The sequence below is a fragment of the Thunnus thynnus genome, chromosome 3, assembly GCF_963924715.1.
Source record: "Thunnus thynnus chromosome 3, fThuThy2.1, whole genome shotgun sequence".
Classification (NCBI taxonomy): Eukaryota; Metazoa; Chordata; class Actinopteri; order Scombriformes; family Scombridae; genus Thunnus; species Thunnus thynnus.
The window spans coordinates 7,380,352-7,404,648 of NC_089519.1; the positions used below are offsets into that span (position 1 = coordinate 7,380,352).

Genomic DNA, 24,297 nt, shown 5'->3' on the forward strand with positions numbered 1-24,297 from the left:
AAAACTCTTCACACAGTTCTCTTAACATGCAACTATGCAAAACAGTTACTTTCACATCCGAAATGCACTATAATGCAACCATAATGCAACACTTCAAACATATCTCAGGATTAACTTTTGTATTTGTCTTCCAACAAAAACTAGTAACACAATGACATTGACAACAAAAATAATAGCACCTCTTTACTGCATGGATTATGCTACCTTACAATATGTTACAGAAGTAACAAAGAAGTAGTAATAGTAATAAAGTAGGTAAGTATGTAATTTCAAGATCCAGTATTGTCATGTTTGAGACTGGTGTTCCACTATACTAGTAATAATTTACTCCACTAGAGTGAGCTCTTGAGCCTCAATATCTCCTGTCCTGTCATATCTCATTATTACACTAAGCTGACACACAAGCAGCATAAAAAACCTATTGTAGGAATATTTCACCAGCTTTATATAAAAAATTACTCACAAGTTTAGGATATTGATTAAATCAGTTATAAATACTAAAAACTATTCATTCTAATCACTTTATAACACAACTTTTTCATTTTCATTGAGTTGCACTCAGGTTTATAAAACTTTGTATGTGAGAAGGTAAACTTCCAACAAAAGGGACTCTTGACTTTTTAAAGGCATTTCTTGACAAATTACATTCATCACTGTAGATTTATTGCTTCTTTCTTATATTTGGTTACTTTGGGGTCATCTCATAGCTCATCTATGGGAATATCTGCCCTTAGTTTACGTAAATGTGAGCCACCATCCATCTCTATTCTTAGAGAGAGCTTCCTGCAAGCGAGGAGGTGCCACGACTAAGGATGTTATGAAACTTAACTTCATGCAGAGAGAAAAAAACATTCAGACTGGCAGCTCCATTCTTACTGCTGCAGCATACATAGTATTTATTTCATGACACCACTAACTGTGGGCAGAGGATACTGCCAAGGCGTGTGTGTGTGTGTGTGTCTGTGTGTGTATATGATTTTACCATTGTGCGGGATAGAAACACACCCCCTTTCAGACATCAGATGGGAAAGTTATTTTTTATTTAATGTATATATACATGAAGTGTTACAATGAGAATGAGAATCATGGTTGAGTGAGACTACCACACACAAAAAATAAAACAAATATTCACTTGTAGAACTAAGTGTATACATGTGAGCACGTTGTGAAATAAGGAGAGAAAAAGAAGAGAGATCCTTATAAAATCTTGGTGTTTTATAAGTTGAACTCACGTGGCCTGTGTGTCCAAACCACGTGACCAGCCTGCAGCAGAGAGGTTGGTTTGAGTTAAACTACTGTACTTGCTGCAGAGTGGCAGCATATGTACATAAAACAAGTGTTAACAAGTCTGATTTTGGGGTGCACTATTTATGACACAATCAGCTAAATACTGATATTCAAATATGGCAGCTGAAATACCAAAAAACTAACTAATTTGCTATGTTTTGGATTGTCTTTCCTTTGTGTTTTAATTGATTTCTATAGTTAGTTTTCCTTTGATGGGTGATAGGTGATGTAAAGGATAAATGTAACCAGATGAAAAGAAGAGAAAAGTTGCATAAATGAAGGAAATGGGAGGGATGGATAAAGTAGCAGATTGGAGGGAGTGACAGAATAATAAAGAGGGAGGGAGAAGAGGAGAATAGAGAGACATCAGGACCAAACTCACTGCCTTCTTTTCCTCCAGTGCTCTCTCCCTTCTTTCTCTCAGTGAATCCAGGCTGAGATCAACAGATAGGTGAGTTCAACTTCAGCATTTTTCTCTGTCTTCTCTTCACTTCACCTTTTGTCTTTTGTTGTTTTTTCTTTTTTAATTTTTTACCTCAGTCCCCTTTTTCCTCTATGATATATGATTTCATCCCTGCAGCTGTCTGAACTCATCAAACACTCATCTCAATTTTAATTCATCCTTCATTAGTCTGAGTTACTGCTTTGATTTACATATATTTGTTAATCTTATTAGATGTATTTATGTATGTTGGCATGTTATCCACGTGTAGAGCAGAATTTGACTGACCTCTGACCCTACTTTAACATGCCTCTCTCATCCTCTCCTCTTCCTCAGATTGCTCCTTTTCTCCAGTTTCTTCCTCTTTATTAGAAGAAAAAGGTTTTAGAGATGGACCAAGGATGAATCAATCATTGCCCATTAACCAAAATGTCTCTCACAGGAGCAGACCTGATGTTTTATTTATGTGTGAGAAGATTTTTATGACAGTGTTTATTTGCTTTTGTGTCTGTTGGCTAAATTCATGCAGCTAAGCTTGAGGGTTTGCGGAAAGCCAAAGTTTCCGTTGGCTGGATGTAGAGGCTACATTTAGCTCTGGTTATTACCCCCTTGCCCTGACTGGTTCAGACTGAGGGCTGTGCTCAAGCCTCTGACTGTCCTTTAAATGACTTTGATTATTATAAAAGATAAAAAGATCTATTTTTCTTTTGTTTTACTGTGGAATGTCCCATAAGTGTTAGAACAGTTTCTAATTATATGTTTTGTCAGAAGAAGGAATGTGAGTTTCATGGCTTTGCGTGATTTGGGGGATTTTTGTGGTACCATGTGCATTTTTATGTTGGGGTTCCTGCTTTACATTCACATTCTCCGGTTTCTGTTATATTCCCCTCGTCTTCACACACCTTCACACTGCTTCTGTTTCATTCGCACCAGCTTTTCTTCACTCTCCTTTTTTTCTCTCCAGGATGGTGTGCCTCAGCTCCCTGCCCACACTCCTCCTCCTCCTTCTTCTCTACACCCCTCCGCTGTCTGCCCAGGAGGTGCTCGTACGTCTCGCAGGTGTAGGACGGCGCAATGCAAACGAGGGACGTGTGGAGGTGTTCTACAATGGCGCTTGGGGTACAGTGTGTGATGACGAGGTGGATCTGCACCTGGCCAATGTGATTTGCCGACAGCTGGGCTTTCAACGCAGCTTTACGTGGGCACACAGTGCCAAGTTTGGCCAGGGACAAGGTATGTCCTGCCAAGAACATTTTGTTTTGAACACCTAAAGTGCTCACTGATTTTTTTATTTCTCTTGATTCAATGACTTACCACCCTTTGTTGCTCTTAGGTCTGATCTGGTTGGACAATGTGCGCTGCATGGGCACAGAGCTCTCTATTGCAGAGTGTCGCTCCAATGGTTGGGGAGTCAATGACTGCACCCACGCTGAGGACCTGGGGGTCATTTGCAGCCCAGAAAGGAGACCTGGCTCCCCCTCTATCTCTTTGGAGGAGGCCCCTTCATCCTCCAGGCGCCAGCCAAACCAACCAAGACAGAGAAACCATCCACCGCAGTCTGTGTCACCCCCAGCTCCACCTGCAGCCCAATCCCAAACCTCTTTATCTGCAAGAGGCCATGAAATCGCCCTTCATCGCGGCCCATCTTCTTCACGTCGCAGCAGCATCTCGCCACAGGAGAATGGCCACGAGATCCAGATTTTGCGACGGAATCGTCCCAGAGGAGACCAGCAGGTCAACCCAGCCTTGCCTCAAGGGCACCAGCTACCTACACATCTGGCAAATGGCGCTACCTACAGGCAGAGACAGGAGACAGCAAGGAGCGGTCCACAAGCAATGAGACAGGAGGCACAGGGGCAGGTGAACAGGCAGCAGTTCAGTGGGAACCATGTTGAACCAGAGCCTGTTTATCCAGGCATGGGAATGGAGACAGATGCACACTACACACAGGTAAAAACACACACGGGCATAGATACACACACAACTTCTAGCACACACCAAAGAAGTAAACTGCTCAAGCTTTATTCAGGCTCCCATACATAAATGTCATTTGTGGAGCCACAGGCCAGTGGGCATGTATAATTAGAGACAAACCTAAAACCAGACCTTCTCCAGATCCAGTTCTTAAGCACCAGCAGGGCCTGAAGTTTAGGAACCAACCACCAGTAGCTGAAGAGTCCCAGTTCTTTGCAAGGAAATGGCAAGATATTTATCACTTGTGTTTGGCTTTCTTTTCAACTTGGAGAATTTAAACTGTCTTCACTATTTTGTTATCGTCATGACACATATCCCTAAACATTAAACAAATTCTGTGTTCTGGTAGTTTTCTTCCTGTTGCCTATGTAATGTGGATGATTAGAGGGTATGATGATTAGAGACATAGCATATCATCTTATCATGTTATTCTTCTCTCGATTACGTGCTGTTGGCAGTTAATTAAGTGAAACAACTGTTGTTTGAGCAGAAATGAAGTCATGTCTATTAACTCAGATTAATCCTGTTTTAGTGTGCACGACAAAAGCTTGTCATGCACACTAAAACAGTGGGTTGAGGTTAGAGCAAAGCCTTCAAAGCAAGTGAAAAAGATCCATTTCCATCCCCTGACATAAAACCTTTTTTTGTATAAAGCAGTGCCATATTCAATTATTTATCATCTTTTTAAAAATTGCATGTTTTCTGGTGGACAGGGATCTTCGAGGGTTCACTTAGAGGAGGCTCGTCTTCGGCCTGTGCTCTCCAGCAATCATGGCGGTCTGGTGACAGAGGGAGTGCTGGAAGTGAAGCATGCTGGGAGGTGGCGTCATGTGTGTAGCCAGGGCTGGGACCTCAGCAGCAGCCGTGTCGTCTGTGGCATGTTAGGATTCCCTGATGCAGAAGCCTTTGACCAAAATGCCTACAGGTGAGTATGTGAGAGTGGATGAAGGAGGGAGACAGAAAAAGAGTGAGTGTGCACACAGATGCGTATGTGTGTGTATGGTTATGAAAGGGATGGAAAAGTGTGGTGGACACATCCCTTTGCGGATTAGGCGGCCCCATGCCTGGATTGCTGTTCCATCCCCCCCATAGTAGAGGTTAACCACAACTGCTGTCATTAGTACAACCACATTTGGCATGTCCACTGTGGCATCAGCCGAGCCCGGCTGCTGGCCAGGTCTGTCTGCCCCATTGGCTGAGTGAGGCTCGACACAGAACTTTAAAATAGTCCTAGAGAGTATGTTATTACTACAAGATTATCATCATCATCATGGCGTGTGTCTTCACATGAAACCTCCCAAACATGGTTTCTAATCTCATATAATTAAGAAAGTCCCAGTGAAAACTGTGCACAGCAGCACTTTCTAATGCGGTAGCCTGCAAGAATGACTGAGTACTCACCTCTATTGAACTTAAATAGATTCACCATTGAAACAATTTGATTTCTGTGTATGTCTCTGTTAAAATCATTAGTTAAAAATCATTTAACAATGAGGAGTCAAATCACAATTTACATTCACAGCATCATCCAATTATTAAGCATTGAGCTCTTTTCGAGCTAGCCTCTGCTCTTCCATCTGTAACTCAACAGGTTTCCTTTTTTCTGTCTTTCTGAAAAGCTCCTCCTGGGGTTTTCTGCCCATATTTTAAAGCCCATATTTATTATATCATAAGAATATAATAAATATTTTTTATAATAACAACTAATCAAATGTGAAAGGTGTCAAATGCTCCCAATCATACTCCTACACCAAATGGCAACTAGCTGGTAAACATATTGTAGCATTTAGCTACTTCTCGCAGGAGTTCTTGGAGACGAAACCAGCACTAAAAGTGAATATTGGATTTACATTCATCAAGTGGACAGAAACACAACTCCAAATGAATGATGAAGTTGCTCTGTATCACCTGCAAAACTTGTATGCTAACAAGTTTGGCATATCAACTTAAAAGGCAATAATATGTCAGCGTTGTGTTCATTACTTGTTTCAGCTGCCCCCAAATGACCAAAATTAGTTGTTGCCGGTTTAATCAAACTGGGTTTCTTTTACTGTACTATACAGTAAAATCTGAACACTTCATTATCTGAACAAAGAGAAAATGATGATTTGTTCATCAGCATTCAACAACAGCTTCATGTGAGCTGTATAGTTGTTGAATCCCAGCAACATAATCACAGTGTTTACTTCTGAACCTTCTTCTGTTAAAATTACAATGTGCTAACATTTTCTAGGTAGTCCAGTCAAAGATACATATTTAGTATAACATATAGACAGAAAACCCCAGAAATAAAGACACAAAATTTGCTCAACTAATAACTTATCTGTTTAACTGCAGCCATAAATACCCCCAGAAGCACCAACACAAACCTTCAAAGCCCTTACACACATACCATTAAAACCCCAGTACCTCATTCACACACATACACACTAATACATCCCTACAAGCCTTACATCGACTATGTCCAAAATCCATGTGCACACACAAATAAACACGCAAACACATGCCTGTGCGCACGCAAACACAGCCCTCTGTGTGTCAGTCTGTCTGCCCACAGAGGTCTTTTTATGGCTTGGCTAACAGGACGACTGTACTGACCGCTGGCCTGCCCTGCACCATCTGTCTCTCCATGTCGCCAAAAATTACGCCTTGTGTCTTGCTCTGGTCTGCCTGGCATTAGGATACAGGCTGTTTCTCCTCAGCTTCGCTGTATACCACTGCCGCCACAGCCCTAGCAACAAATAAGTCTTGCTCATAGTGGTGCTTCCTTCAAGTCACAAATGGAGCAAAGACATTATCAAAAGACAAGACTCTAGTTGTCCATCATACTAACTTTCTAAATCTAAAGCTACTGTAGACAACAACACTGAAAAACACCTAGAGCCAAGAACCCAACCAGCAGCTTGTTGAAAGACTGGACTGGGCTAGAGTATGTTTGTTTTTTGTCAACCTCCACCCAGCTACGTGGGAGATGAATGGAGCAGCCATTTTTGTCCAACAGTAAACAGCTGGGGGGGGGGGGGGGGGGGGTTGAAAAAAACGCATTAGGTGGATCTTTGGCATCTAGTGCCACTGGTGTTCATGTATTCTAGGGCAGATATTTGTGTGAGGTTAATTTTGTGACGTATTTTATCCGGTTACAATAACCATTTTTAGCTGGGGCATTGTTGGTTGGTGGGATAGTCCACCACTTTGGTTCAGACTGAAATATCTCCACAAGGATTGCCATAAAATGTTGAACAGATATTTAAGGTTCCCAGAGGATGAAGCCTACTTGGCTGTTTCTGTTTAACCATATGATAACAGTCACATCACATCCTCCTGGTGCTGCCAACTGTGCTGGCAGTGGGCCATGCCTGCTCTTCTTTGGGGTTTGTGTCCACTTGAACAGCTGTAATTATGGTCTGAGAGATCCTCTAATCCAGAATATTCTTTCAACTGAACCTGCTGCACACCCTTTGCTGTGTCAGCACTTCCCCCTGTGGCCATGTGGTTGTTTTTTTGGTGTGACTGCTTTTGTCTCAGCCTGTTAAGTTGCTCAGCGCATTTTTACAGATGTTTTAAATACTCCCCCACTTTGCTGTGCTTACAAAAGGCAAGTGCTAAAGCCATTTTCCAGCTCCCTTGTTTCATCAAATCCACACACTCTTTGAGGCTCACAGTAACTTCTTTAGTTCCCCTAATTTATTTATTTTCACCCCCTGCTCCTTGTTGCTCCCCTCCTCAGTTACAGCTTTTTTAAGAGACTTTTTATGTCTTTGTGGCAATTATGCTTAAAGCCACATTTCATGGAAAGTACATCATTATGACCCCTTTCAGTTTTCGTTCCATGGAGGTTGATGGGACTGTCTAAGGGCTGTTGTGGAGTCAGTGTGGCAACCTGCTGTCTCTTGAGTGAGCCGATTGTTCCAGTCAGGCAGCTTTGCATTCATGCAGTATAATGACAGGTTATGTCTCCTTTCCTGACAGTCAGCTCCTCTCTCCAGTGTGGCTTATGGTATTGTGTGGTCAGGGTTGCATAAAAAAAAACCTGGCATCTAGCTGATGATCCTGAGGAGTAAGGAACTCTTCTCCTGGTTAAAAGGATTCATCAGAACCTGTTTGTTGAGCCTGAGGCTTGATGCTGCGGTTGACTGTGCTTTGTTTCAACCTGACAAGTGGCATCATCCACAGTGCTTTCAAGTCTCAGTAAGACCACTGAAATTGGTCTGAAAACCATCTCTGCTGTGAAGTTAGGCAATGCTTATAAAAGTTGCCCAGTTCACAGAGATTTCAGTCTTACATCACTCGCTCCTTGTTTCCCAACACGCAGTCCTAACGTTGGGTAACGACACGTGGGGATTTAAAGGGCTTTGTTTTTACAGAGGCAAGGCAGGGAAAGTTGATATGTACGTGCATATTTGCATGTCTGGTGTGTGTGAACCAACATGCTACTGCTCGACCGCACAGTAGACACTGCCAAGCAGAGCAGGCAATTATATGGGTAGCACTCACCCCCCCTCTCACTCTCCTCAGCCTCCTCCACCCCCCTCCACCCCATGAACTAACACCCCTCTTACAGTCTGTCTCTCTCTTTTTGATTTACCACTGTGTAATGAAATATTTTAAACTGTGCAGACAGACACACAAGCAGATAGACGAATGCAAACACACACTGTAATACATACAGTACCCATTTACAAAAAAATCACTCCTCATCTACATAAAGAGAGATCTGTATTTCAAGATTAATGTAGTTGTAGTTGTTCTGTCTATACAAGAGAGAAATAGAGAAAGATACTAATTGCAATGTTTTATCTCATGTAAAATTTAGTAGCAACTAGTGGAACCAGTTACTCAAGCTAGTGTAAAAAGTACAATATTTTTCTCTAAAATGTAGTGCAGTGGAAAGATTCACTAAATAAGAAGTATTTAAAGCTGAAAATTATACTAAAAGCTACACTAATCAATATTTTTATATTAATAATGAATTGAATAACAAACCAGCTCCTTTCAGCTCTGTGGGGCTTTTTTTTCAGTCTCATTATTCTGATTAAGCTCATTTCCAGATGTAGCAGGCAGCGGTTTTCAGTGAAAAAGCTCTGATAAACCCACAAAGAACCACCTGCTCAACACTAAACACTGGTGAAAATAGCGGAGCATATAACAGCTGAAAAGCCAGATAATTCACCACAGGAGAGCATAACAGTCAAGAGGGGCCAAAAGCACGTGACTAAATATACATTACTTCTACCTCTCAAACTCCACAATTTGATGTGATTCCAAGATGTAAAGAGGAAGAGTCAAAGACAGAGTGTTTCTCAGCAGATTAAACCACTTTGAATGTGTTCATTGTAGAAGAAGATGAACAAATGTATCCACCAGAGGAGGCCAGCTGACTGTTGTTAGACTGTTTGTCTAAATTACTTTTCTCCATTCTTTGACTTCAGCAAACATCACAAAATAGCACAATGTAACAGCTTATCTGAGGTTGGAACTTTCCTTTTACTGTGACAGAAATGATACATATAGTTTTCCCTTGAGTGTCTGGCTTGTTGTTGGATTGATTGTGGTGCACATGTTCCCTACAGTTGTTTTTCTGGCTCCACACACACATTTCTCAGCTAATGTTGGGAACGTGCATAACAATTTGTGAATTGCTAGGATACTGGGGTTCTCCTGGAGAGGAAACATCTCCCTTTTTAGTCTGCAAAATGTTTAATTGCATCACAAATCTGGTTGTATGGTAAACTCTTCTTGTGTCTATACTTAGTCCTCTGACTCATTTAATTCAGGCATGTTCAAGGCGTCAGTCACGCTGCACCTGTCTGTGGTTACACTGGTTGATGCATGTGGTCAGTTGTAATGTGTGTGTCACAGAAGTATACTTCCCAGACTCTGCCTGGTTTGTGAATCATCCTTTTTATTGAACTCCCTTTTTTTTCTTCGCTGTTTTAAATTTTAGCATAGTGTGTGTGTGTGTGTGTGTGCCCAGGCGTAGGGAGCCTCATTATGTGTATAGGCTACACACTGTTTCCCTTTAGGATTTGACTCTAGTTTAAGGCAATACCCATGAAACTAGACAGTTTTGAAAACCCTGTTGGAGTTGGCAGACCTCAATAAGGCCTCTTACAGGGATTAATGTATAGTGGCTTATTCATATTTTTAGTTTTTTTTCCACACGGATGCCCCAAACCAGACATACACTGTAGACATATAGACAAACACTGAAACAGAAATACCCATGAATGTAGAAATGGAAGATCTAAAAAAAAAAAAAAAAACATAACAAGAATGTGGAGGTTTGAGAGGAGGGAAAGAAAGAGGGAGTTATGTGATCCGTTATTGTAAATCTCTCATACCCTGTCTCGTCCATGAGGGCTATGTTTATCTCCTTCATGTTGTGTCTCCTTCATATTTACAGATTCCAGTCTGCTTATTTAAGGTTTGATAGATAGGATGGAGGAGATGTCAAAGAGGAGAGGCAAGGATGATTGAGAAGAAAAGAGGAGAGTAGGCAGAAGGGAGGAGCACAGACTGCGAGACAGCTGGTTGTTTTGTCTACTGGATGTAAAGCTGAACAGTTGTCAGGAGTCTACAGCCATGTTAAGGCCTAATATTCACCATCTTAGTTTAGCCTGTTAGCATGCTAACATTTACTAAGCACAAGGTACACCTAAGGTTGGCAGGAAATTTGTTAGTTTTGCCGCATCAAATTTTGTGGCAATCCATCTAATAGTTGTCGAGACATTTCACTCTAACCATGAATGATAACCTCATGGTGGCACTATAGGAAAAGTAAGGGGATCACCATAGACAGTAGGATTCATCCTCTGGGAACCATGAATGTCTGTTCAAAATCTCACGACAAATCCATTCAATAATTCAAAAGTGTTGGACCGACTGACAGACCATCATTGCCATCCATAGAGTTATGTTGCTGGCATGGCTACAAAAATCCAATTATTGTGTTATTTGTCTTTCAGGAAACAGTGGGACTCTAAGTTAGCGGATCCATCCTCCAGGTAAAATCAACATCCACTCTTTGAAGCACTCTTTGTATCGTGTGTATAAAATGGTCATGTATATAGCAAATCACAAACCTCACTATTCATCTATCATCTATCTTTCTACTTCATTCCCCACCCAGGCTGAGGACACAGATCAGTAAAAAGGCCTACTGGGTGGAGAAGGTGCAGTGTCAGGGTGTGGAACCCTCTTTGTCGCAGTGCCAGGCCCAGCTGTCCCTCCCCAGGAATGATGTCCCATGCCGGGGGGGCATGCACGCTGTTGTTCGCTGTGTTCCCGGATCCCAGTTCGCACGCTATGGCAGAGCACCTGCACCACCCGCCGTGCCGGTCAGTGTGGAGGTGGAAGCCAAAAAATATAGATTGTAAACGAAGAGTTATAATTAAAGGAATAGTTTGACATTTTGAGACATATTCTTATTTGCTTACTTAGAATTAGATGAGAAGATGAATACAACTGACCCAGCAGGCTAGTTTAGCTTAGCATAAAGACTGATAACAGGGAGAAACAGCTAACCTGGCTGTGTCCAAAGGTTAAAAAATCTGCCAACCAGCACCTCTAAAGCTCACTAATTAACCCATTGTGTTGTTGTTTTTTAAATCTGGACACAAGCAGAAAGGTTAATGAGACAAGTTGTGGTTGCCTGTTGGCTCTTGCTTCATATGTAGCTAATAAGTATGAGCGTAGTGTCAATCTTCTCATTTAACTCTTGACAAGGTGAATAAGCATATTTTCCAAAATGTCAAACTATTCCTTCAAAGTAGCAGAATTACAATACATGCAAACAAACAGCAACATTAGAGGAACAGTCTGTCCCATGGATGTATTTAGGGAGCTGGATACAGCGCCACCAGTCACCCTTGCTGCCAATTTGTCCTAGTGGCCACTAGCAGTACTGCAGCAAAGCCCTGCGGTCCAAGAGTATTTTCCCCATAGACCACCATTATAAAAGAGACGTCTATAAAACTGTTGACAGGACACCTAAAACTGCAAATAAGGTTAATTATTACTCTTTGTATTAGGAGTTCTTAATCCATTAAGGTCTTATATTTGTAGAACTTTCCTATAGACAAGAAAAGCGATTTTAAAGTTTGTAACTTCATCATAATGTAATACATCCATGGTCTTTCCCGGGGGGGTCATTTAACAGAATAATTTAGCTATTTTAATTTTCTCAGGCTGTTCCACACTGTCAAGAAAATATTCCTTTGTCTTCAGTTTAGCTGAAAGAATAGAGCTTTCCATAAGGATAAAAATTTACCAATACAAGCGTACAAAGAATGTCTGTCACATGAAAAAAAATTCACATTAAAAAATGATGATAAAACAATTATGAATAAAATAAATTAAAGTATGAGGCTGAAATTTAGTTGTTTAGGCAGTTTAACAATCTGAAGTTGTAGCATCTTAACAGGCTTTAAAAGTTAAATTTTTCACCTCTCCTTTTCCTTGCAGTCCGTCGTGCGTCTGAAGGCGGGGCCCCGTCTCGGAGAGGGCCGTGTCGAGGTGCTGAAGGAGGGGAAGTGGGGCACCGTGTGTGACCACCTGTGGGACATGCCTGCAGCCAGCGTGGTCTGCAGGGAGCTGGGCTTCGGGACAGCCAAAGAAGCCCTCACCAAGGCTCAATTGGGACAGGGTGAGACAGAATACATAAACATAACTACACAAATAGTGTACATAAGGTCACGCTGCACTTTGAAGTCTATGTGATGCTTTCCAGTGATGCGTTCTGCATTACTCACCATCACTAAGGAAGTTATCATGTGAGATGTTTGATGTTGAGTATCACAAAGACCCCTGGCTACTGTGATAACCGGTGATGATCTGAACAGTACTGACTTTGATTCGGTGCCTAAGTTCACCACGCACCCCTGAGCATGATCAGTCCAACTCAACGATCCTTGAGACTAAACACTTCTCACTAAATATGTATTTCTAAACGGAGCGATGCAGTACTCTGAGAACTTTGGACCCAAGCAGACAAATAAACCCTGTGAAAATGTCTCCTCCTGTCCCAGAAGCTGATTGTTGAGGAATTCGACTCATGACCAATTATACAAGTGTAAACTATACTAGGAGGTTCCAGCGGCCAAAACAATGCCTTGTGTTGTTGTCAAAATAAACCTGTTATATGTGAACAGCTAGCAAAGCTTTGAAACCAGGATGTCAAGCAATCAGTGCTGAGCAGGACCAAACATTCAGAAAGATTGTGATTATTTTGGCGCTGCGTTTTTTGTGGGCAGGAAAATATAGCCATGAAAGTGTCTAACAAAAACAAATTTAAACATTTTCCTCGGAAATAGACCCTGCTTTCACACACTCACTTTTTATTCGTGCCATACCTCTGCAGTAGCTCTGTAATCACGTTAATTTCCTGCCATTATCTTTCTGCCCAAATAAGCACATTGCATGTCCTATAATGGTGGGTGTATTTCCTCCTCTCTGCTTGACTTAATGAAGTAATTCATGGAAAAACATTTGAGTGTTACTTTTAGGGCTCTATTAAAGTAGGTGCTATAGTGGTGCTATGTCTAAATAATGAACACGATTAAATGTCAGGATGGAGCATTGTGGCTTTTAATGTCAAATTTCAGGCCAGTTTACCAGTGTTGTAAGAACAAATAAGAGACAGACCTGTGCCTTGCAGGAGCCATTTGAAAGCTCATGGGTAGCGCAGTCAGAGAAGAGCGACTTGAATCTAGACTTGATGACATCTTTAGCTATTTAAGCCCAAATTATAGGCTTTATAGGACTTCAGTCTAGGCCTCACACACCTACGCAAACATAGATGTGTTCAAAGATTTTCCTCCATTTTGGCGTTTTGGTATCTATTTTGGGTTATAAAGCGTGGCCCTGGTGGAGTGTACAGTAATTTGGATAGAAAGCTCTCTGGCTAAACTCAGTTTCAGAGCCACATCAGAGGTCCCGATCATGTCTGGGCTTTTAATCCCTCTCTGTGGACATTTGTGGCTGCAGAGCCATCAGGTTTTGGAGACTTTAATGTACTGTGTGTGTATGTGTGTGTGTGTGTGTGTGCGTGAGTGTGTCTTTTTGCATGTGGCCTATGGTTAGAAGACATGTGAATCAATCAACTGTCGTTCCACACCCTCTTATGTAGGTACTGGCCCCATCCACATGAACAGTGTGCAGTGCACAGGCAGAGAGAAGTCGCTTACAGAGTGTCACTTCAGGCCGGTGCCGCTTTACACCTGCAAACACAGCCAGGATGTAGCAGTCCGCTGCAATGTCCCCAACACCGGCTTGCAGGCCACGGTGAGAAACACACACACACACACAAAACTCAAAAACATATCCACCTATTCACATATAGGCACTGATATATGGTAGTGTTCAAGGATACGCAAGAAAACAGTCTTGGCCCTCGATCCAATTCCAGGTGCGTCTGGCAGGAGGCAGAGAGCCAGCCGAGGGCCGTGTGGAGGTGCTGATGGAGGTCAGAGGAGTGAAGCGCTGGGGCTCCGTCTGCAGCGAGAACTGGGGCATCAACGAGGCCATGGTGGTCTGTCGACAGCTGGGCTTGGGCTTTGCCTCCAGAGCTCACCAGGTGAGCGACAGAATAGAATACAAATGTTCAGTCTTTGCTGTTTTTCTCTCCTTTTTTGGCTTTAAGCTTTTGTTCTGTGTGCTCCTATGTCAGCCGCTCTCTCTGTCCTGCTGTTTGTGTGTCTGTGCTGCCGTGTTATTACCGAGGCCTGAGGTAGGCTAATTACAGGCTTCTCAAAGGTCCACTTCCAGCACACTGAAAATAAAAGTGGGAAAGTGAGGCGAAGAAAGATCGGGAAAAATTCACAGAGCAAACAAACTGAAAATAGAACTGTGCATGGAAAGGGCAGTGTGAGACTGTTTTGGGGGGGCTGCTGGGAACATTTAACAGGCCGTTTTAAAATTATGAAAAAGAGTGGAAAATGTGATAATGTCTACTGATAGTTACAAAAATATAGTTTCTTTCTTTCTCTCCAGACGTATTTAACACAACGACACAAAAACGAGCTCTAAAGATTTTGTGTGTGCACATTCTCTCCTTGTGTCTCTCTGCAGGAAACTTGGTACTGGCCTAGTTCTTCAGATGCTTCAGATGTGGTTCTCAGTGGAACTCACTGCACTGGCAATGAGATGTCTATCCAGCAGTGTCGCAGAAACACAAATGTGTACTGTCCCAGAGGAGGAGATGGCAAAGCCGCAGGAGTCACCTGTGTAGAGAGTGAGCCAAAAAAATAAAACACACAGACAAGTTTGTATTTATTGTGCAGCGACTGTGAAGTAAACTCTGCGTATTTACTTCAACAGCTGCTCCTGACCTTGTACTGGATGCCCAGCTCGTCCAAGAAACGGCCTACCTGGAGGACAGACCCCTCCACCTGTTGACCTGCGCCAACGAGGAGAACTGTCTGTCCTCCTCCGCCGCCAGGATGAACTGGCCCTACGGACACCGCCGCCTGCTGCGCTTCTCCTCACGTATCATGAACATGGGCCGCGCTGATTTCCGACCCCGGGCCTCCAGAGAAAGCTGGACATGGCACCAGTGTCACAGGTAAGGATGGAGGGAGGATAAAATGAGGGAGTAGATGAAGTTAAAGGCTGCAGTGTTGACAATGAGCCAGTTGTGTCACTTAGAGGAGCTCTCGGGTTTTCATTTTAACCAACAACTGCTCATTTTACGCCTTCGACCGGATAGGGGTAACAATGTGGTGATTTTAGCTGCTTGGTTGGAGAGAAAACCTGCATAACCTCCTCCATGGCACAGGACTGGGAATCATTATGAGGTGGTACAAGAAAAATAAGAATCAACATTTAAAAAAAAAAAAAAAAACACAGTTGCTACCAGAGGTCAAAGAATTAAACGTCTGCAGCAAAAGATGAATGGGAATTAAAGATTTGACGAGTAAAACGGGATCACTGGGTGCAGCGCAATGCAGAGATCTGAACTATAAATATCGCACAACTTATAAAAGTCTGTTATTTAACGCAATAAACACAATCCTTTACCCTGCAAAATGATGTTTACAATAAACATCCTTCTCATTGGTCACCCAGTTGTTACATTCAGAGCCATGACGAGGTTCACAGCAGCTTGGCTTCTTATCTCAGCGGTTGCGGTTTTGTGTGTCCCAAAACGAAAGGCACAGCTCAGTGTCTCTCCCAGCCGCAACCCAATCACTACCTCCCCAACCAGCAAAAACATGGTCTGACTCAGTTTTGGTAGAAAATGTCCTGGGAACGGTTGTGTAATGAGAGAAAGAGCAGCACTAGATTGATATCCATCTGCCCACCTGTGTTTTTACAATTGCTGTCTTTCTCAACAACGTAACAGGATTTATGATCGCTATATTTAAAATAAATGTCAGGGTTTTTTTTACCAGCAGGAACAACAACAAAAAAAACAGCAACAAATTCAGTGGAGATCGCTTAGTTTCTGTCTATAACATTTTGCCATTTGCTTCACTTTCTTCATGAATTAATTATGCTATCCCGATCCAACTCTCAGGCACTACCACAGCATTGAGGTGTTCACCCACTACGATCTGCTGACCCTCAACGGGACCAAGGTGGCTGAAGGTCACAAAGCCAGTTTCTGTCTGGAAGATACCTACTGCCCTGATGGTGAGATGGAATTCAGATTAATGACACATAAATCTACTTTTGGGGGGGGGGGGGTCTGGAGATGAGAGGCAACATCGTGACAAACAAGAGGACAACAATCAGGAATACATAGAAGTGAAAAGCTGAAATCCCATAATGAGCATTCAAAGGCAGCGGCAGACTCAGAGGCCAAGCCTAAATTGATCTTGGCTTCACAAAGCACAGACAGTTTAAAACAGCTTAGATCCTCTCTATTCATTTGAAAGTCACTAAAAAAAGATCTGTTTTTGAAATAATTTCGTTATAATTTCAGCCTGTTTAGTACAAGAGCCCAATTCAAATCCACAGAGACTGACAGCAAGGAAAATTTACACATCATAGCTTTCTCTTTTTAACTCTCCTTATTCTGTTTTGTCTCCCAGGTATCCATAAGCGGTATGCCTGCTATAACATGGGACAGCAGGGTATCTCAGTTGGCTGCTGGGACACCTACCGCCACGACATTGACTGCCAGTGGATCGACATCACAGACATACGACCTGGTGAATACGTCTTCCAGGTCAGGAGATTTCTTTATTATGGAAAAAAACATCTCCCAAAGTGAACTGTCACCTTATTCTTTTATACAGCATTCATGATGATATTGCACCAATGATCTCTGTAGCTTACAGTCACGTACAAAAGTGAAGAAAAAGAAAAGAACAGAGCAAGCACATCTAAAGGCGCACGAGATAAAAGCTGTGATAAAAGACTGTAATTTCAGCTAAGTGGCTCTTGGCTGTGTTTACTGCCATTCAGGTGTACAAATGTACGTAGTTTTAGGGTGTGTGCGTATTTAAGGAAAGTGAATTTAGTCTGTATTTATACAGAAAGCAGACCTGCTATTATCAATCAATCAAACTTTATTTATATAGCACCTGTCAAACAAATGCAATTCAAAGTGTTTTACAAGCGACTGACAAAACGTTGAATGTTAAAAATGGATTTAGAGACTCATGTACACCAAAACAACTAAAAAGCAAAAAAAATAATACTAATACTAATAATTGAATAAAAAATAAATAGATTATAGTAAAACAGTAAAATGTTAATAAAATTACAATGGAATAAAATAAATAATCATGATAAAAGCCAGACTAAACAATGGATTTTAGTTTATGTTTAAAAATATTAATATTTTCAGCTCCTCTCAGATCCTCTGGAGGCTGTTCCAGTGGCTTGGAGTGTAACGGCTGAAAGCAGCATCAATAGATGTTTTTGTTCCGCTTTGGGGAACAGCTAAAAGAGAAGAACCAGAGGATCTGAGAGGCTTTCCTGGTTCATAAACCAGCATAAAAGCATTTCTGAGAGGCAGTTTGGAGTTTCTCTCTCTGAGCCTTTGATACTTTATATCTAAAATAAAGTTAAAAAGTGAGTTAATCAGCCAGTGCCATCAGGAGACACAGCCACATAGAGCTGAGTGTCATCATCATAGCAGTGGAAGGAGATGCCGTGCCTCCTGATGATACTGCCCTGGGGTAGCGTGTACAGATTAAAAAGTAACGGTCCTAAAATTAATCCTTGTGGTACCACACAGGTAACCTCATAGTGTTTGGAAGAGTGGTCATCTATACGTACAAAACATTTTCTTCCACAAAGATATGAGGTAAACCAGTTAAAAACAATTCCAGACAGGACAACATGCTCACTTAACCTATCTGAAAGAATCTGGTGGTCCACAGTGTCAAAGGCAGCACTCAGGTCAAGTAGCACCAGAACTGAAGGCTTGTTGCTGTCAAGATTTGTTCTGATATGATTCACTACTTTTAGCAGGGCTGTCTCTGTGCTGTGATGTCTCCTAAAACCTGATTGAAACATTTTTAATTTAGTGTTTGAGTTTAAAAAGGTACTTAACTGATTAAAAACTAGTTTCTTTAAAATTAAGCTTAAAAATACGAGATTTGAAATGGGTCTAAAATTGCTGGGTGTTAAAATATCCAGCTGTAGTCAGTGATTTACTATGGCAAGGATGTCTTCAGATACAGAAATAAAAATAGTTTTAACAAGACTAGGTCAAAACCTAGTATAAGGCTGGGCCATGTATGAAATGCTAGAGGGCTTTTAATTTGTACTTCGCCTGGTTACCATCAGACATGGACAGCATTCATTTTCAAGATGTTTTTTTATGTAAGTTTATTTATTTGTATTGCACTTCTCATACAGTAGCTGTAACTCAAGGTCATGTACACATAAGAATAACATTAAAGATACTTAAAATACATTACACCAGATTTTGGGTGTAGAAAGGGAGAAAAAATATTAAAACATAATAAAGTGACATATTAACAATCCTACAGCGAAAATTACAACAGCTTAATCTCTGCCATCGCTGTTGGGTGGTGCAAAATGCATTCTGGTTTGCTTCAGTGGACTTCGGCCGCCTTCAGCCAACCAATGCTGTAACTTCATCACTCAGTTAGTGACAGACATTCTGTTATAGGACCGGCCCCTTGACATCACTCTGTAGAGGATATACTGTAGGTAAAAGTGCAGTGTGCTTGTTCTGCTGGCAGATACCAGGTCTAATGTGGATTATTTTCTCCCTGAAGTGGCCAGCAAACTCTTCACATTTAGAACCTGGAAGCTCGATACTGTAGTTAGTTGTGGTCCTTAGAAAGTATGGGCTTATTTGCAGAAAGTACAGGCTTATTGACAGTGGAAAGGCTCTGTCAGCACTTTACATACAGAGTGAGTTTTATGTTTAAAAGCTGAGCTCGTTGGTTCGACTGCACGTGTCTTGTCTGCATCCTGACATCCAATCTGCTGTGGTGACCTACTCATCTGTCCTCCCTCTGTCATTTGTTCTATTTTTTCCTTGATAGCTCAGTTTCAGTAAAGTGATGATGTTTACAGTTTCTAATTATTTTCAGTGTGTTTATGTAAAATAAAGATGTTTAAGTCTGGCTTGCATGTGTGTGTTTGCGTGTGTGGACTGTATGTAAACTACATGCAGGAGTGGTCCTCCTGCACTGTATGAGCCTGTACAAATGTGACGAGTTACGTCTCGAGAGATCAAACCACATACATGTCATAAAGCAGAGATACACTGTTGCCACGACTACGTGACACAGCAGCACTTTGTGGCCAGGATTGTGGTTCAACAGTAGTTGAGCTGCTCATAAATTTGTGTTAGAAGTGAGAGATTGGGGGAGAATGCAGATCTTTCATGCAGCTGGGTGTTTCTTTGGGTCTTTACTAAGAATGACAGGGTGGCAGTCATTTTTAGGATCATACATTAAAGCCGATGAGTCACGTTCACATCAGCTTGATTGCTCCTGATTGCTCTGTCATTTAAAAATCAGCTGTGCAACCTCACAGTCTTTTACATGACAGTGACGACCTTCATTGTTCTGTAAAACAGGCTGTTGGCCTTTTGTTTCACATTATTACAAGAGCTTTTAAAAAGGCATCAACTGCCACCAAGTTAATATAATGTTTTACACTGGGACTATAAAATATGTGCTGAAATCATTGGCCGCTCTCAACATGCGATATTAAAAACATATGAAGTGCTTGACACCAAATTTGGCTGAAAATATAATGAAAAAGAATCACAATTATGAATATTTTAAATCTTAAATAGTGCTCTGTATAAATATAATTGGAACCACAAAAATTATACTGTATGTAAAAAAATGAAACTGGGTCGCTTTATTGAATGTGTGGTCAGGTTATCTGTTTGATGTGTGCATCAGGAAAATTCATTTGTGCGCTTTTCTTATATATATGGCAGGCAGACAGACAGGGTGGAAAACAACAAACCATAGCAACCAACCATGGCTACAGCCTAATGATAGGCTGCAATTTAAATCCAAAACCAAAACTGTCATCTGCATCTCTGGGCCTTTTTTTCCTGTACAGATAACAGTGGAAAGTGATGTCATGTAACGCCTGAACCCCCAATTTATACATCATGAGCCATATAGAAAAAGAGAGAACAATAATCCTGTGGCTTCTAAGTGAGCCCCGTTGACAGCCAGTTGTTTCCTAACTGTCTGAAGTAAAGTGTTACTTTCTCACTTGTTCCCTTACTTTATTAAGAGACACTCCTTTCCTTAATCGAAACTTCAGAAAGGTACTTTGTCAAGAAACCAGTGGAGACTCCAGGAATCACTGCTCCTGGACAAGAAATAGTCCTGCACATAATAATTTTTACAATTTGTATTTTGTACAGATTAAACAAACATATAGTTAAATATAACGTGTTAATTAGTGTGCTTTAGAGGTGCTGGCAGGCAGATTTTTTTAACCTTTGAACAGAACCACGTTAGCCATTTCCACCTGTTTCATGTATGCTGAGCTAAGCTAGCTAGCTGGCTGCTGACTGTAACTTCAAATTTAACATAGTCAAAGTGTATTAAATCCTTCAAAGTGTAATTGACAACTTCCCCAAAATACACTCCCAAAACATGCATCTGTATGGTGTAAAATAGGTTCTGTGAACAACATTGTTCTTAATCTGTTGTTGAGCTTAGTTATTTGAAGGACTGTTTAACTTAGATCAAATAATTTCCCAATCTAAATTAATTCAGTAAGAAAAAACAGAAAATTGAACTGTGTTAAAGATTCATCTTTACAGAACCTGCCAAGATACCTATTGATACTAGAGTTGGTATATGCAGTATTGTCTTTAATGGTTTTCAACATGGTGGGGTAAATCTGTATTCCCAGATGGGTAAAGGAATCATTGATTGTCGTTTCAGATAGATAGGGAATACTTTTGACTGAAGTACAGAAGGGCATGAGTGTGGATTTTAACTAATTATTTTATATCCAAAGTTAAATATATAGTAAAATATCATCTGCATACAGGGCAATGACTCCTATTACAATAGTAGAGAAAAGCTGGGATGCTCTAACTGCTTGCACTAGTGGTCCAATTGCCAGGGCGAAGGGCTGTGGGGACTAGTGGTACCTTTGTCTGCACGAGACTTGCAGTGGAAATGGGAATCAATAAGTTAATAAATCCTGTCTGATCAGTTATGGCGAGGGGTATGATTCACTTGAATCTTGCAGCATCGTAACTGTAGTCTCTCTTCTTTTACAGGTGGAGGTCAACCCTACCTTGGACATGGCTGAGTCTGATTTCCAGAACAACGTGATGCGCTGTCGGTGCAAGTATGATGGAGCACGGGTTTACATGTTTGGATGCCATGCAGGTAGAGTGTGAAAGCTTTTTTAGTGCACATAAATCCCATCTCTACACCTCAATACTCTCCCAATTTGCTGCTGTGTATTCCATTTTCTCTTCTTTGTTTGTTTTCATCAGGTGACGCTTACAGCCCTGAGATCGAGGACTTGTTTGACCACCAACGTCAGATCTCCAACAACTTCCTGTGAATTAAGGAACACCCAGATATAAGGACAAAAAACTGTACAACTCCTCACCACACCTCAACATATCAGGGGAAGGAGGTTGAATGACAAAAAAACATGCCAGTAAATAGAGACATGAGGGTCAGAGGGAGGAGGGTGGGGAACTGGGATGGTTCGGGAGGGAAGGAGGGAGGAACTTTATGGAAAAATGCCTAATTAGTATCCCATGACTGATCATCATCAAAGTGACTGTTCCTGTTAGAAAGTCGAGGAGATAAAAAGACGAATGTAGAAAGAAGGAAAGACAGAAAAGTAGAAAAAGACCAATGTAGGCCACCACAAGCTTCATTTCACCATGATAAAACGTTGTTTACAATATTAAAAACTTATGTTACATTTTTTTATCTAATTGAATTCCCTTGATTAAGACATAACCATAGTTAAGAAAGTGAAGACATGAAGGCACATGAGTACTTGTACAATACTTCAATAGGCTGTTGTCCATATAATATCAACACAGGTACCAGACTGTCTACAGAGCTCTGTGTATGCTTCCTCTGCTTTCACTGTTCACATTACAAATGCAGTATTTCCTGTTTCAACCTTGTGGTTTTTGGATGATTTGGATGATGGTTTTGGATTAGAATTGATTTTTTTTTTAATTTCATGGTGCTATTTTGCCGTATTTGAATAAATATTGTAATGTATTGCAAATGTATTGTCATGTACAGTTTTATATTACCTCTCTGGAATATTGTTCTTTAGGTCTCTAATTTATACAGAATTTTAATGTACTTTTAAGTTGAACCTTGTCCCTGTGTGGCTGTTTTTTTGTATTTGTTAATTTTATTATGAGAAATATTTTAACTTGTTTGTCCTTTACCTGTTTAACATCGGTAACATCAGATGAGATCTGGTTGTACCACGGTATTGCACCTTCAACAGTACTTAATGGTAGTGAAAGAATAAACATCAGATTGACAAACTGTATGGTTATTTGAGGCATGGTTATTTTACTGCAGAGCTTGCTAATGTAAAACAAAGATAAAGATTAACATTACAATTTCTGCAGATTTGAGGAATGCTGATTCACTAAAAGACAGTGATTCCCTTTTTAAACTGACTATATAGTGAAAAATTTACAATTTACAGTTTCATTTAGCAAATGCTTTTATCCAAAGTGACGTACATCTGAGAGCTGATACAACACAAGCAGGGATCTAGTCAGGTGAAAACAAGACGAGTAAGTGCCATAAAACTAAGTTTGAGTCTGATAGGACGTAGGTGCCAACAGGAGATGCCCAGAGGCAATGCATAGAGTACACAGAGTGCATAGAGGCAGATTTTTTCCCCTGTTCGTGAAAGAGCTGGGTCTTTAGTCTTTTTTTTAAAGGTTGAGAGGGACTCTGCGGATCAAACAGAGTTTGGTAACTTGTTCCACCACTGAGGAACTATAGAAGAGTCTCGTAAGCGACCTGTTGTGGTGGTGGTACCAAGTGCCTTTCATTAGTAGAGTGTAGTGAGCGGGAGGGAACGTAGACTTGAATGAGGGAGTTCAGATAGGCAGGAGCTGTTTTAGTTGCTGTTTTGTAAGTGAGTGTCAGGGTTTTGAATTTGATGTGGACAGCAACTGGGAGCCAGTGGAGTGATATGAACAGTGGGGTGACATGTGTTTTGGGCTGGTTGAAGACCAGATATGCCACTGCGTTCTGGATCATCTGCAGAGGTTACAGTCATATGCGAGTACATGCGAGTACATGCAAGGATGCCTGTCAGTGAGAAGTTGGAGTAGCCAATGCGTTATATTATGAGAGCCTGAACCAGGAGTTATGGTGCATCCTCAGACTGGTAGGGTCTGATCTTCCTGATGTTGTAGAGGGCAAATCGATACGACCAAGCAATCGAGACCATGTGAACCTTAAAGGTTAGTTGATCATCGATCATGACACTCAAGTTTCAGGCAGACTTTGTGGGCATGAGTCGGGCTGATTCGAGCTGGATACCGATTTGTTGTATTGAGGGACTGGCTGGGTTGTCAAGGAGCTCAGTCTTAGAGAGGTTGAGTTGAAGATGGCGTTCTCTCATCCACCCTGATATATCGGCAAGGTATGATGAGATCTGGGCTGAGACTGTGTGGTCTGTGTGGTCAGGAAGAGCAGGGTATAGTCGGCATAGCAATGGTATGACAAACCATGAGAGCCTTGGGAGGATTACTGTGCTAAGTAAGGTGGTATATATTGAGAAGACAAGGGAACCGAGCACTGACCCTTGAGGAACCCCTGTGGATAAGCTGTGCAGTTTGGACACTTCTCCACTCCAAGATACTCTAAAATATCTCCCTGAGAGGTAGGATATGAACGAGCGGAGGGCAGATCCTGTGATACCAAGCTGTGATACCACACAGAACACAGTCAGACTCAATGGTTACACAGCTGATTGGTCTTTAGTACATGTTTTTGTCTGGTCTTGAATGCATTGATAGAACTACAGTTCTACATATCGTCAGGTAGGGTATTCCACTGAGTTGTGGCTTTCACAGAGAAAGCTGACTGCCCAAATGCAGTGCGACGAAATGGTTTGGTACAATCTTGTATAGAGGATATTCTGGAGGATCTCACAGAATTTACTGA

The 24,297-nt window shown here is 41.4% G+C and overlaps 1 protein-coding gene across 1 annotated transcript; it reads left to right on the plus strand.

The window, feature by feature from the left end:
• Window positions 1–1,166: 1,166 nt before the first annotated feature.
• LOC137177013 (lysyl oxidase homolog 4-like) lies at window positions 1,167–22,381 on the plus strand. The gene is made up of 15 exons (XM_067583098.1): window positions 1,167–1,738; window positions 2,694–2,962; window positions 3,063–3,679; window positions 4,417–4,628; window positions 10,669–10,707; window positions 10,833–11,040; window positions 12,167–12,347; window positions 13,830–13,984; window positions 14,109–14,276; window positions 14,771–14,933; window positions 15,020–15,263; window positions 16,218–16,333; window positions 16,735–16,871; window positions 21,399–21,510; window positions 21,621–22,381. The coding sequence occupies exons 2-15, from the start codon at window positions 2,695–2,697 to the stop codon at window positions 21,689–21,691; spliced, it is 2,691 nt and encodes an 896-aa protein (XP_067439199.1). The 5' UTR covers window positions 1,167–1,738; window position 2,694; the 3' UTR covers window positions 21,692–22,381.
• The last annotated feature ends 1,916 nt before the right edge of the window (window positions 22,382–24,297 follow it).

Excerpts from the sequence above, each read along its gene's own strand:
- LOC137177013 (XM_067583098.1), top strand. The coding sequence starts at position 2,695 with ATGGTGTGCCTCAGCTCCCTGCCCACACTCCTCCTCCTCCTTCTTCTC. Across the intron at positions 4,629-10,668 it reads TTTGACCAAAATGCCTACAG|GAAACAGTGGGACTCTAAGT; the intron begins GTGAGTATGTGA and ends TTTGTCTTTCAG. Across the intron at positions 13,985-14,108 it reads ACACCGGCTTGCAGGCCACG|GTGCGTCTGGCAGGAGGCAG; the intron begins GTGAGAAACACA and ends ATCCAATTCCAG.